The sequence below is a fragment of the Microtus pennsylvanicus genome, chromosome 3 (assembly GCF_037038515.1).
Source record: "Microtus pennsylvanicus isolate mMicPen1 chromosome 3, mMicPen1.hap1, whole genome shotgun sequence".
NCBI classification, from domain to species: Eukaryota; Metazoa; Chordata; class Mammalia; order Rodentia; family Cricetidae; genus Microtus; species Microtus pennsylvanicus.
The window spans coordinates 142171627-142184315 of NC_134581.1; the positions used below are offsets into that span (position 1 = coordinate 142171627).

General features: G+C 50.9%; 1 protein-coding gene across 4 annotated transcripts in view; it reads left to right on the plus strand.

Annotated features, from left to right (window-relative positions):
- The window catches only part of Tln1 (talin 1), a 30869-nt gene extending 22551 nt beyond the window's left edge, over window positions 1–8318 (plus strand). For all 4 annotated transcript variants that reach the window (XM_075967351.1, XM_075967350.1, XM_075967348.1 and 1 more), the window contains 23 exons: window positions 170–331; window positions 553–693; window positions 780–961; window positions 1133–1265; window positions 1560–1661; window positions 1740–1910; window positions 1997–2146; window positions 2256–2357; window positions 2433–2552; window positions 3476–3622; window positions 3730–3896; window positions 3999–4182; window positions 4271–4396; window positions 4491–4607; window positions 5079–5264; window positions 5353–5460; window positions 5914–6019; window positions 6214–6338; window positions 6443–6568; window positions 6685–6747; window positions 6859–7041; window positions 7511–7639; window positions 7749–8318. In XM_075967351.1, coding sequence (XP_075823466.1) covers window positions 170–331; window positions 553–693; window positions 780–961; window positions 1133–1265; window positions 1560–1661; window positions 1740–1910; window positions 1997–2146; window positions 2256–2357; window positions 2433–2552; window positions 3476–3622; window positions 3730–3896; window positions 3999–4182; window positions 4271–4396; window positions 4491–4607; window positions 5079–5264; window positions 5353–5460; window positions 5914–6019; window positions 6214–6338; window positions 6443–6568; window positions 6685–6747; window positions 6859–7041; window positions 7511–7639; window positions 7749–7874 — 3156 coding nt within the window. In that variant the 3' untranslated portion in view covers window positions 7875–8318. The remainder of the gene's footprint in view (window positions 1–169; window positions 332–552; window positions 694–779; window positions 962–1132; window positions 1266–1559; window positions 1662–1739; window positions 1911–1996; window positions 2147–2255; window positions 2358–2432; window positions 2553–3475; window positions 3623–3729; window positions 3897–3998; window positions 4183–4270; window positions 4397–4490; window positions 4608–5078; window positions 5265–5352; window positions 5461–5913; window positions 6020–6213; window positions 6339–6442; window positions 6569–6684; window positions 6748–6858; window positions 7042–7510; window positions 7640–7748) is intronic.
- Window positions 8319–12689: the final 4371 nt, after the last annotated feature.

Here is a 12689-nt window from a genome sequence, read left to right on the forward strand (position 1 = left end):
GCATTTCTCCCGCCCCCAGGTCCAGTTCGTCTTAAGTATCCACTTTCCCGTAGCTCTTTCCTCTCAGACTTTCAGGGTATCCTCCCTGTCCTCCAGCTCTACAGTGGCTCCCTTAGGTTGGCATCCTTCCGTCCTGCTCTTGTCACAGCTGCTCCGTCTCTCTCCTCAGGTGTTATCTGCAGCCACTATTGTGGCCAAACACACGTCTGCACTGTGTAACAGCTGTCGCCTGGCTTCTGCTCGGACCGCCAATCCCACTGCCAAGCGCCAGTTTGTACAATCAGCCAAGGAGGTGGCCAACAGTACAGCCAATCTCGTCAAGACCATCAAGGTTTCCAGTGTTTGAATTTTCAAGTCCCCTGACCCATCTCCTCTTCTCTTCTGAGTCTGGGAATGACTAGGAAGTCATGAAGTCTTTTGCTAGATTCCCCCTACCCTTGCCTCTCCAGACTTACCAACTTCAGCTCTTCAATCCTCTGAGCCCTTACGGGTGGCCTGGGTTTCACTTATGTGCCTGCTTACTGAGTCCCGGGGCTCCCCGTTCACTTCCAGGCACTAGACGGGGCCTTCACAGAAGAGAACCGTGCCCAGTGCCGAGCAGCTACAGCCCCTCTACTGGAAGCTGTGGATAATCTGAGTGCCTTTGCATCCAACCCCGAATTCTCCAGCGTCCCTGCCCAGATCAGCCCTGAGGTGAGTGACTGTCAGAGAACTGATGAGCCACTTCGTCTTCGTGGACACAAGTCTGAGACTTGCCTCCGTGCCTCCTCTCTCCTCAGGGCCGAGCTGCCATGGAGCCTATTGTAATCTCTGCCAAGACAATGCTAGAGAGTGCTGGAGGGCTCATCCAGACAGCTCGGGCACTAGCCGTCAATCCCCGGGACCCTCCACGTTGGTCCGTGTTGGCTGGCCACTCTCGGACTGTCTCGGATTCCATCAAGAAACTTATTACAAGCATGAGGTACTGAGGGTTAGGAAGCGTGTGTGGCTGGAGGACAGACCTGGCAGGTGACGGAGTAGGGATGAGATGGCACCTTGCTGGTGGACATTTATTCCAGATTTGGGGGTGGGTAGGCTGAGGTAAATGCCTTTAAAGAGATGGCCTTACATGGAAGCTGTGCTATATCTGCAGAGACAAAGCCCCAGGGCAGCTGGAGTGTGAGACAGCCATTGCAGCTCTGAACAGCTGCTTGCGGGACCTAGACCAGGCTTCTCTTGCTGCTGTCAGCCAACAGCTTGCTCCCCGTGAAGGAATCTCTCAGGAGGTGAGGAGAAATATACTCAAGAATGGAGATGTCAGGCTCAGGGAAGAGGATGTAGGGGGAGGAGGATTTCAGGGAGACATCCTTCATGGAGACATCCAAGGGCTGGACATGCTGGGTCTGGTAAGGCGTTAGATACAGAAGGAAGCCTGGGGGCTGGGTGTAGCTCAGTGAAGAGTGTATGTTAAGCACACAGAGCCCTGGTTTGCATCCCCATGCAGACAGCTGGACAGAAGACTGTGCACCAGCGGGCCCTATTACAGTTAGACTCAGGACTGCTGTCTGCTTTCTCCACAGGCTCTGCACACTCAGATGCTCACTGCAGTGCAGGAAATTTCCCATCTCATTGAGCCACTGGCCACTGCTGCCCGGGCCGAAGCCTCACAGCTGGGACACAAGGTACCTAGGGAATCGTGTGAGGAGTCCCAGGGGACAAGTTAAGAGAGTACCTGACCCTAACCCCAACTTTTGCTTCAGGTGTCCCAGATGGCTCAGTACTTTGAACCACTCACCCTGGCCGCAGTGGGTGCTGCTTCTAAGACACTGAGCCACCCGCAGCAGATGGCACTTCTGGACCAGACTAAAACGTTGGCAGAGTCTGCCTTGCAGTTGCTGTACACTGCCAAGGAGGCTGGTGGTAACCCCAAGGTAGTGAGGGGGCCCAGGAGGGGTAATTGCTAGGAAGAGCCAGAAAAGCAGGAGCTACAGGCTGTCTTTGCTCTGTGTCCCCATAGCAAGCGGCACACACCCAGGAAGCCCTGGAGGAAGCTGTCCAGATGATGACGGAGGCTGTGGAGGACCTAACGACCACCCTCAATGAAGCAGCCAGTGCTGCCGGAGTTGTCGGTGGCATGGTGGACTCTATCACCCAGGCCATCAACCAGGTTAGAGCCTTGGGTACTGTGGGCACAGACGCTGCCTTGGTCTAGGGACTTTGGGCACAGCAGCCATGATCCTCATGGTCTTTCTCCTTGCCTCGTCCTCCTCCCTCAGCTAGATGAAGGACCTATGGGTGAACCAGAAGGTTCGTTCGTAGATTACCAAACAACCATGGTGAGGACAGCCAAGGCCATTGCTGTCACTGTTCAGGAGATGGTAAGTTTGGGACAAAAGAGGGTTGCCCTAGAGAGCTGAGCTTGGTGAGAATTTCACTTCTTCCCTCATCGCTAGGTAACCAAGTCCAACACCAGCCCCGAAGAGCTGGGGCCTCTTGCCAACCAGCTGACCAGTGACTATGGCCGACTGGCCTCACAAGCCAAGCCTGCAGCTGTGGCTGCTGAAAATGAAGAGGTAAACATGGAGGCAGTTCTGCCTTCTCTCAGGAGAGTCCGGGTTATGCCCCTTGTTCCTGTGGCAGCTTCCAGGGCTGCCCCACACTCCCTCTCTCTAGATGAAGGGCAGCACACAGTGACCTTCAGGGCCACTCCATAAAGAGTAAGCAGGGTAGATATTAAGGATTAAAGTCTTCAACACAGGGACAAAGGGCAGTTCAAGACCCTTTGGCTTCTGGGTTCTGTTTCTCTTGCCCCTGCCCAACCCCTGTGAGGCCTATGGCATCTTCTCTGCTGGGCCATGAGTCTCTTCCCTCCTCAGTACTTCCTTGATGCACACTCATGAAGCTCACCCTTGCCTAAGCTCTTTCCAAGAAAGTGAGTAACTGGATCTTAGTAGGACACACCTAATCCGCAAACCCTCCATAAACCCAGACAGGCTGGCTCATAATCCACAGCTCTGATTCAGATAACCGGGCATGAAGTGATTCCCTCTCCCATGGTGCTGAACACAGCCCTCACATAGTGGCGCCTTCTCACTGCTTCTCACTGTTTTCTGTGTAGAGAAGACCACTCATGCTTGAGTCTGAAACCTAAAAGGGCTGTTCTGGGAGCTGTTCCTTACAACTCCATGAGCCGGTGGTCCGTGTTTCTTTACTTATTTGTGTATGTGTATATATTCGACATGTGTGAGTGCAGGCATGCACATGACACAGTGTGCTTGTGGAGGTCAGGTGACAGCCGTGAAGAATCAGTCCTCCGTCCACCTCCACCTCCACTCCAGAGGCTACCTTAGGTGATCAGGCGTACACAGCAGGTGTTCCTACCCCCGAGTCATCGCTCTGTTCCCATTTTCATGCATCTTCAGTGATTCCTTTAGGTGCAGCAGAGGGCCTCTGAGTGCCCACATAAAATAACAGGTGTCCTCTCTGTTATTCACAGATAGGTGCCCATATCAAGCACCGAGTGCAGGAGCTGGGCCATGGCTGCTCCGCTCTGGTCACGAAGGCAGGCGCCCTGCAGTGTAGCCCCAGTGATGTCTACACCAAGAAGGAGCTCATAGAGTGTGCCCGGAGAGTATCAGAGAAGGTGACTAGTGATCTCCTGGGTCTGTATGTCTCTCCCCCTCCGTGTGTCTCCCCAGACAAGCGTGGGTGACCTTCCATTCACTGTGCACTGCATAACTTCGCCTGCAGGTCTCCCATGTGCTGGCTGCGCTCCAGGCTGGGAATCGTGGAACCCAGGCCTGCATTACAGCAGCCAGTGCCGTGTCGGGTATTATTGCGGACCTCGACACCACCATCATGTTTGCCACTGCTGGCACGCTCAACCGTGAGGGTGCCGAAACTTTCGCTGACCACCGGTGAGGGGGGAACTGTCCAGAGGGAGCAGGTTGGGGATGAGCCAGAGGGACAATGGGGGCTGAGGACTCTGAGGGAAGCTGACCAGGCTGGGACCTCCCCAGGGAGGGTATCTTAAAGACAGCAAAGGTTCTTGTGGAGGACACCAAAGTCCTAGTGCAGAATGCAGCTGGGAGCCAGGAGAAGTTGGCACAAGCTGCCCAGTCCTCAGTGGCCACCATTACCCGTCTCGCTGATGTCGTCAAGCTTGGTGCAGCCAGCCTGGGAGCGGAAGACCCAGAAACTCAGGTATCTGCCTAACATCCCTAACTCTGTCCAGAACCTCACTCCTTTGCCCTGCTCCCTCTCACAAACCAGAGTTGCCTCTCCCACACAGGTGGTGCTGATCAATGCAGTAAAGGATGTAGCCAAGGCCCTGGGAGACCTCATCAGTGCAACAAAGGCTGCAGCGGGCAAAGTTGGGGACGACCCTGCAGTGTGGCAGCTCAAGAACTCTGCCAAGGTTGGAGGCAGTGAGGAGCAGCAGGAGGGATGGTGAATGGTCGCTCTCCTGCTTCTTAAAGTGATCTCCACCCCCATTCCACTGTCGCCCTCAGGTGATGGTGACCAATGTGACATCATTGCTCAAGACAGTGAAGGCTGTGGAAGATGAGGCCACCAAAGGCACACGGGCCCTCGAGGCAACCACAGAACACATACGTCAGGAACTGGCGGTAAGCACCTGGGGCATTGGGTGATGAGCTGAGTGTGGACCTCACCTGCATTCCTCAACACGCTGCTTGCTTATTACCAAACTTCCCACATGACCTCTGTGTCTCTGCTGAGCTGCATCCTGACCAAAAGGCACAGCTGAAACTCCAGATAGTCTCCCAGCCTCTCTTCAGTCAGAGCATGGCCAACCGCTGCTCTATTAGCTGTGCTGTCGGAATATCTGCAGGGACCTGACCTGCAATAGCTGATCAAGGAAAGCTTTCTGAACCAGATGGTGGTGCCACACATCTTAACCCAGCACTTGGGAGGCAGAGCAGGTGGATCTCTTTAAGTTCATGGGTAGCTGGGCTACACACAGAAACTATGTCTCCAAAAACAAAAAAGAAAGGCTTTTGAATGTGAGAACTATATCATGTGATTGCTTGTCTTCCAGTCTTAGACACCATAAAATCTTCCATCATTTTTCTCAACAGGTCTTCTGTTCCCCAGAACCACCTGCCAAGACCTCTACCCCTGAAGATTTCATCCGAATGACCAAGGGTATTACTATGGCAACAGCCAAAGCTGTTGCTGCTGGCAATTCCTGTCGACAGGAAGACGTCATTGCCACAGCTAACCTGAGCCGGCGTGCTATTGCAGATATGCTTCGGGCTTGCAAGGTAGAAATGCTGGTGGTGCGGTGGTAACACTGCAGGGAGGGTTTTGGAGGCCTGAAGCTCTAAAGCTAACCCGCTGCTCTGGGGACAGGAAGCAGCTTTCCACCCAGAAGTGGCACCTGATGTGCGGCTTCGAGCCCTGCACTATGGCCGGGAATGTGCCAACGGCTACCTGGAGCTGCTGGACCACGTGCTGCTGGTAAGAAGGCGTTCATTGCTCCTCGTCCTGGCCTCTGTCCCAGCCTTTTTGCAAACACAATTTCCTGAGCACCTCAGACCCAGGCCCGCTCTACCACCTGTCCCCAAATCCATTCTCATTTTCAAGTCTCCTTTCTCTGGGCCCCCATTGTTCTTCCTTTCACCTCTTCTTCCTCTTCTCTTGTCTCTTCTCCCATCTGACCTGCTTCTCTACCTTTACCATCTCTTCTCGCTTCACCATTCTCCATGCTTGTCAGCCGGTGAGTGACAGCCACCTTTCACTGTGTGTGGAGCATGATGCTGCACTGTGTGCACTTGAGCAGGACCGTGTCTTCAAGGGCTGTGCTGTGGAGTGCTCTAGGGGGTGGGGCGGGAGCGCGGTCTGCATTGCCTCACAGGTCAAGGTGAAACCCAGGATCCCATGCTCTTTGTTGTGCACTCTCCCTCCCGCCAGACCCTTCAAAAGCCAAACCCAGAACTGAAACAGCAATTGACGGGACACTCAAAACGGGTGGCTGGCTCGGTGACTGAGCTCATCCAGGCTGCCGAGGCCATGAAAGGTAAGGGGGAATGAAAGACAGAAGGGAGGGCAAGAGAAACTCTTGTCGTGGTCTCTATCTCCTGGTTGGATGGTCCTGAACTAGCCTCTGGTTCCAGTCATAGGTGCCAGGGCCCAGTGATGCTGAACAAACAGCCCAGTGCTTCTGTCCCCCCTGCCCTGCCTCAGCCTCCTCCTTCCATCTTCTTCCCACAGGGACAGAATGGGTGGACCCAGAGGACCCCACTGTTATTGCTGAGAATGAGCTCCTGGGAGCTGCAGCTGCCATTGAGGCTGCAGCCAAAAAGCTAGAGCAGCTGAAGCCCCGGGCCAAACCCAAGGTCAGGGTTGTTCCCTCCCTTTCCACCCTCACAGGGACAGGAGGTCTCCACCTTCGTTCCCTTTCTTACAGCCTCCCCGCCCCTCTGCAACCTTCTCTTTATAGGAGGCAGATGAGTCCTTGAACTTTGAGGAGCAAATCCTAGAAGCTGCCAAGTCCATCGCAGCAGCCACCAGTGCACTTGTAAAGGCTGCATCAGCTGCCCAGCGGGAACTGGTGGCTCAAGGAAAGGTCAGTACTTGGCCACCAGAAGAATGAGGACAAGGTGGCCAATCCCACTCTCAACCAAGAGTGGCTTTGAAGTAGGACAGCATAGGTCTAAGTGGGCTTGCTCCTTTCTTCGGCAGGTGGGCGCCATTCCAGCCAATGCACTGGATGATGGGCAGTGGTCCCAGGGTCTCATTTCTGCTGTGAGTGTTTAACACCCTCTGTGCCTTTCTGTTGGGTAGACTTGAGGGTGGAGTGGAATGGAATGGGCCAGAACCAGAGGCATACTTTAATCTCAGCTGTCTCTCCGTTAGGCCCGTATGGTGGCTGCAGCCACCAACAATCTGTGTGAGGCAGCCAATGCAGCCGTCCAGGGCCATGCTAGCCAGGAGAAACTCATTTCCTCAGCCAAGCAGGTAGCTGCCTCCACAGCCCAGCTTCTGGTAGCTTGCAAAGTCAAAGCTGATCAAGATTCTGAGGCAATGAAACGGCTTCAGGTAAGAAATCCTGACCCATCCCCCTATCCCCTCTGCAGCGCTGCTTTATCTGTCATGATGATAACATTCCCTAACAAAAGCAGTTTAAGGGAGACAGTTCATCATTGCTGACTACTCAATGTAGCAGGAACTTAAAGCAGCTGGGTACATTATACCCAGTCAAGAGCAGAGAGAAGTGGATTACTAGGTGCATGCTAGCCGGCAGCTGTTCCCACTCACACAGTCCAGAGTGCCCAAGGCTGATGGGATGTGCCGCCCGCAGTGGTCAGTTCTTCCCACCTTGATCAGTGTAGTCAGACAGTTCCCCACAGACACACCCACAGGCCTACCCAATCCAGACAGGCCTTCATTTTTCCTCCCTGCTCAGCTGATCCCAGGTTATGTAAAATTGACAACACTACCACACCTGGGATAACTGTCTTTGTGGGAGTCGAGGAACTCTGAACTAAAACCCTGAATTCTCATGCAGGCTGCGGGCAATGCAGTGAAGAGGGCTTCAGATAACTTGGTGAAGGCGGCCCAGAAGGCTGCAGCCTTTGAAGACCAGGAGAATGAGACAGTGGTGGTGAAGGAGAAAATGGTTGGGGGCATTGCCCAGGTGAGCCACTCAGGGACACTGTTGGGAACATGGTCTTGTTGCCCGTGCTGTCCCACCAGCCTCTGCCCTAATGCGCATTTGTTGAGCTTTCTTGGCCTTCATCCCTCAGATTATCGCAGCACAGGAAGAGATGCTTCGGAAGGAACGAGAGCTGGAAGAGGCACGGAAAAAGCTTGCCCAGATCCGGCAGCAGCAGTACAAGTTTTTGCCTTCAGAGCTTCGAGATGAGCACTAGGGAAGTCGCTTCTATTTAATGCAGACCCAGCCCAGAGACTGTGCCTGCCACTACCAAAGCCTTCTGGGCTATCTGGGCCCAACCTGCCCAACCCCAGTACTCCCCAAAAGTGCCTGCCAAACCCTGGGCCTGGCCCTGCCCATTCCCACTGCAAGCCCTGTCTTCTTCCTGACTCCAAGTGCCTTTGTACCTAGGGCCCCTAAGTGCCTGCTCCTTCCCAGAGTATTAACGCTCAAGAGTATTATTAACGCTGCTGTACCTCAGTTTGAACCTGCAAGGGCCTCAGCTGCTCCACCCTGCCAGCAGCTTCCAGCCAGTCCCCACAACCGCATCAGCTCAACTCATCCCTTTTTGATACTATATCCCCTACCCCAGCTACCTATGGAGCTTGGGGGTTGTAAACCCCAAAAAGGTCATGCTCCAATAAAAGTGATTCTACCTACAGCTGCAGCCTGGCTTTGTGAGGAGATGGAAGATCTTCCCCAGGGGCTCTGTGGGAGAGGAGGAGTGAGCTGTCACCCGACTTGATGGTCCAAATGAGAGTAGAGAAGATTGGAGCCATCTGCCCATCAGACCCCTTTCTCCTGCCTGCACCCATCAGTCACCCTACGTGGGAAACTGTGCCTCCAAAACCATTCTTTCTCCCCATCTCACTGGCCAAGATCTCAGCTTCTAGTGCATCTATCTCTCTGCTCTCTAACTAAAAAATAAGAGTAAGGGACTGGAGAGATAGTGGTCAAGGAACACTTGCTGCTCTTGCAGAAGATAAGGGATCTGTTTCCAGCACCTGCATGGCAGCTCACAACTGGTGTAGTGCCAGCTTCTGACCTTGGGCTCCTTCCCGTAAGCTCAGGGAGGCACATGCACAAGTAAATAAAGAGTAAACTATAAATGCCCTCTCCTGGCCTCTAGGGGACACACACACAAATCCTTTTCTAAAAACGTATGTGTGGTTCTCAGGTTACTGTTGATTGCTTTGGAGGATTCCTGTCAAAAACAAGGGAATGTGATCCATATAGATGGGTAGAGCGACCCTTAGTGGCCAGGCAAAAGTTGGTTACTGATTACAGCCTGGCCTGTCCAGGTTCCCTGAAAGGAGTCAGTCAAGGAGGTATACACATACTGTCTTCTGCTTCCCTCATCATCCACCCCCTCTGCTCACAGCCTGACCGTGTTGTTATGTGTGATTTTTTTTTTTGCCAATCCTGCTGCCCAGCGTATTATTCAGTACTTCACAAGAAAACAAACAGTGCTCATTTGGGGCTACTCTGGTACCCAGCATCACCAGCTTTCTCCCCATTACAGCAAGTTTAAAGCAGATAGGAATACTTTGTCCTCTCCAGGGCCACCCATCTGGGCCAGTGCCCACTTCCTACCATCACTCGGTCACCTGTGATTCATTCATTCAATATTTACTAAGCCATGCCTGTGCTAAGCGCTGGAAAATCAAGGTGATTATCGCTTCTCTGACGCACAGACTGCAGTGGGCCCTGCACCCCAGATTCAATATCACAGTGCTGTGACTCGAGGGCCTTGGAGATCAAGTCTCTTCCACAGCCTCCCACGCGAATAGTAATCTAGACTGAGCTCCAGCTCTGAGCCCAGAACAGCTGCCTACTTCTGCTGCCACTTCCTTATGATGTCCTTAGGAACCACAGCCAGTCACGTACATCTCTATGGTGATAGCTTCCCAAGCTGCTCCAGCCACCTCTGGCTGTTCAGATGGGGTCTCCCCCTCTGGAGATTCTCCAAGACCCTTTCAGCTATCCAGAAGTCAAAATTAGTTTCACAATGAGGCATTGGGGGAAAAAAATATTTTACAGCATCAACATTACACAAATAATACTGTTGAGTGAAACTGTCTCAGCACAGGTCAAGGCACTGGCCCCAAATTACACTGATTGTCACATACTGTGAATTTGCATATAAGACACAAATGCAAATTTATAAGATTTTTGAGGGGAGGGTCAGGTTCTTACTATGTAGCTTGTAGCTTTCACTGGCCTAGAACTCAAAGAGCTCCACCTGCCTCTGCCTCCTGAGCGCTGGGATTACATCCTCCTTATTTAAGAAAGTTCTTAAACCGGGCAGTGACGGCGCACTCTTTTAACCCCAGCACTCGGGAGGCAGAGGCAGGCAGATCTCTGAGTTCGAGGCCAGCCTGGTCTACAGAGCGAGTTCCAGGACAGGCTCCAAAGCTACAGAGAAACCTTGCTTGAAAAAAGGAATGTTCTTGAGTATCCTAATCTTAGACGTGTTGACATTTCCCTATAATTCCAATATGAAGGAGGTAGAGGCAGAAGAATCAAGAGTTCAAATAAATTGTACAAAATGGTTAATTTTATTGTCTTTCAGGTTTTTGGTATGTGTGCTTTTGGCTCACACACTCACATATGTATACATGACTATGTGCTTGTGAGGAGGCCAGGAAAAGACATTGGTGTCCACTATCACTTTCCATCCCATCCTCCAGAAACTGCTCTGTCACTGAGCCCGGACTAGGCTGGTGGTAGCAATCCCCAGCAACCCTGCCCCCAACATCCCACAATGCTGGGGTTAAAGGCACATTATAGAAAGGCCACACCCAGATCTTTATGTGGGTGCTCATGCTGTCTCAGTAAGTTCTTCCACCTAGCCATCACTCCGGTTCCCCTCTTTTAACAAAAAAGTCTCAGGGCTGGGGAGATATCTCAAGCATGAAGACCTGAATTTGGGATCCCAGCACCCTCATAAAAGCTGGGTGTGCCCAAGCACATATAACCAAGTACTGGGCATCAGAGATAGGTGGATACCAGGGCCTTAGTGGCCAACCAGTCTAGCCTAAATGGCAAGCCCCATGTTCATTAAGTGATCCTGTCTCTAAAATAAAATAAATAATAAAAATAAGGTAGAGAACAATAGGAGAAAAATGCCTGACATCAGCCTCTGGCCTCCACACCTGCATGCACAGACAAGCACGTGCACACACACACACACACACACACACACACAAACACATTCAAATAAACAGGATCAGCACATTGTGTAACCCAGACTGGCCTTGAATTTACTGAGGCTGACCTTGAACTGCTGATCCTCCACTCTCAAGTGCTGGGATTACAAATGTGTAGCACCACCACGTCCAGTTTACATGATTCTGGAGATTGAACTCAAGGCCTCGTGCACGCTAGAAAAGCAACTCTACTAAGAGCAATATCGTCAGCCCTGAGCTGTATGGGTTTTTTGTTGTTGGTGGTGGTGGGGTTTTCTTTTTCTTTTTGTTTTTGTTTTTTTTTTTTTTTGAGACAGGGTTTCTCTGTGTAGCTATAGAGTCTGTCCTGGAACTCGCTCTGTAGACCAGGCTGGCCTCAAACTCACAGAAATCCACCTTCCTCTGCCTCCCAAGTGTGGGATTAAAGACTTGAGCAGCCACCACCCGGCATTTTGTTTTGTTTTTAAAGAAGGGTCTCACTATGTAGCTCTGGCTGACCTGCAACTTGCTATGTAGACCAGGCAACTCACAGTTGCTGAAGATTTATTTTTTATTTTATGTGTGTGTGTGTGTTCACCCGTGCGTGGTGCACCTGAATGTATGTATGTGTACTACATGTGTGAAGTACCTGCATAAGCTTGAAGAGGGCACTATATCCTCCAGAACTGAAGTTACAGGCTATTGTGAGCTGCCATGGAATCCAAACCTGGGTCCTTTGCAAGAGCAGCAAGTGCTCTTAACTGTTGAGCCATCTGGAAGCCCCTGAATCTTAATTCTTAAGCAAAAACTTTTCTCTCTTCTCTGTTTGTGTTATTGTTGTTTATCATTGTTTGAGACGGGGTCTCATGTAGACCAGGCTGGTCCCAAATTCACTGTGTCCAAAACTGGCCTTGAATGCTCATCTTTCTGTCTGTACTTCCCAAGTGCTAGTATTATGACCCTGCTGGCTGTGCCTTTCAGGAATCCTTCTCATGAACGTGAAGCACACACGAAACTCTTCTGCATACAGCAGTGTGACGGCTCCCCTGAGGAAAGCAGACCGCTGTTAAGTGTGAATCATTTGGCATGATTGCGTGCGAGTGTGTGTGCAATACCATGTTTACTTGAAGAGTGACAGAAAAACTCTCGTTCTTAAACTTGGATATATGGCAGATCTGTTCTCAAAAAGAAACGATGGCTGTCACTTCAGAGAAAAATCTGACAGTATTTGTATAGTTTGATACCAATTATACAGTTAAAATTTTAGTGAAAATTCTAATTTTGAATAACTTTTTTCTGACACAGTGACCTCACAGCTTCTCCAAATTTAAAACATAATTGTAGGCTCTCTGATGAGTTAAATCAAGATATTAAAGAATGTGATATTTTGATATAGTGCATTTATTGAGATGTGTCAACATTTGGGACATCTGTGTGGCTCAGTGAATCAATATTTTCTAAATGACCAATGAATGACATAACAAAATTGTGTGAGTAAACAATTACCCAAAAGAAGGATAAGAAATTCAAGGTGGACATAATGGCACACAGCTTTGATCCCAGGCAGAGGAAGGGTGAGAGTTCCAGCCCAGCCCAGTTTGCTCGGCAAGTCAAGATTAGTCAGGTTGCATTGAGAGACTTGGTCTCAAAAAACAAAACAACAACAACAACAACAAAAAAAGCTCAAGGTCATCCTCAGCAATTCAAGACCAGCCAGCCCTGGACTACATGAGACCCTGTCAACCCCTCCCAGAAAAAAATTAACAAGTATAATAATTGCCTTGCTTCACTAGTCTGAGGGAGGGGATATACTTTTTTATTCTAAATATTGTTTATATTAACATGATGGTATATGACGGGGTGTG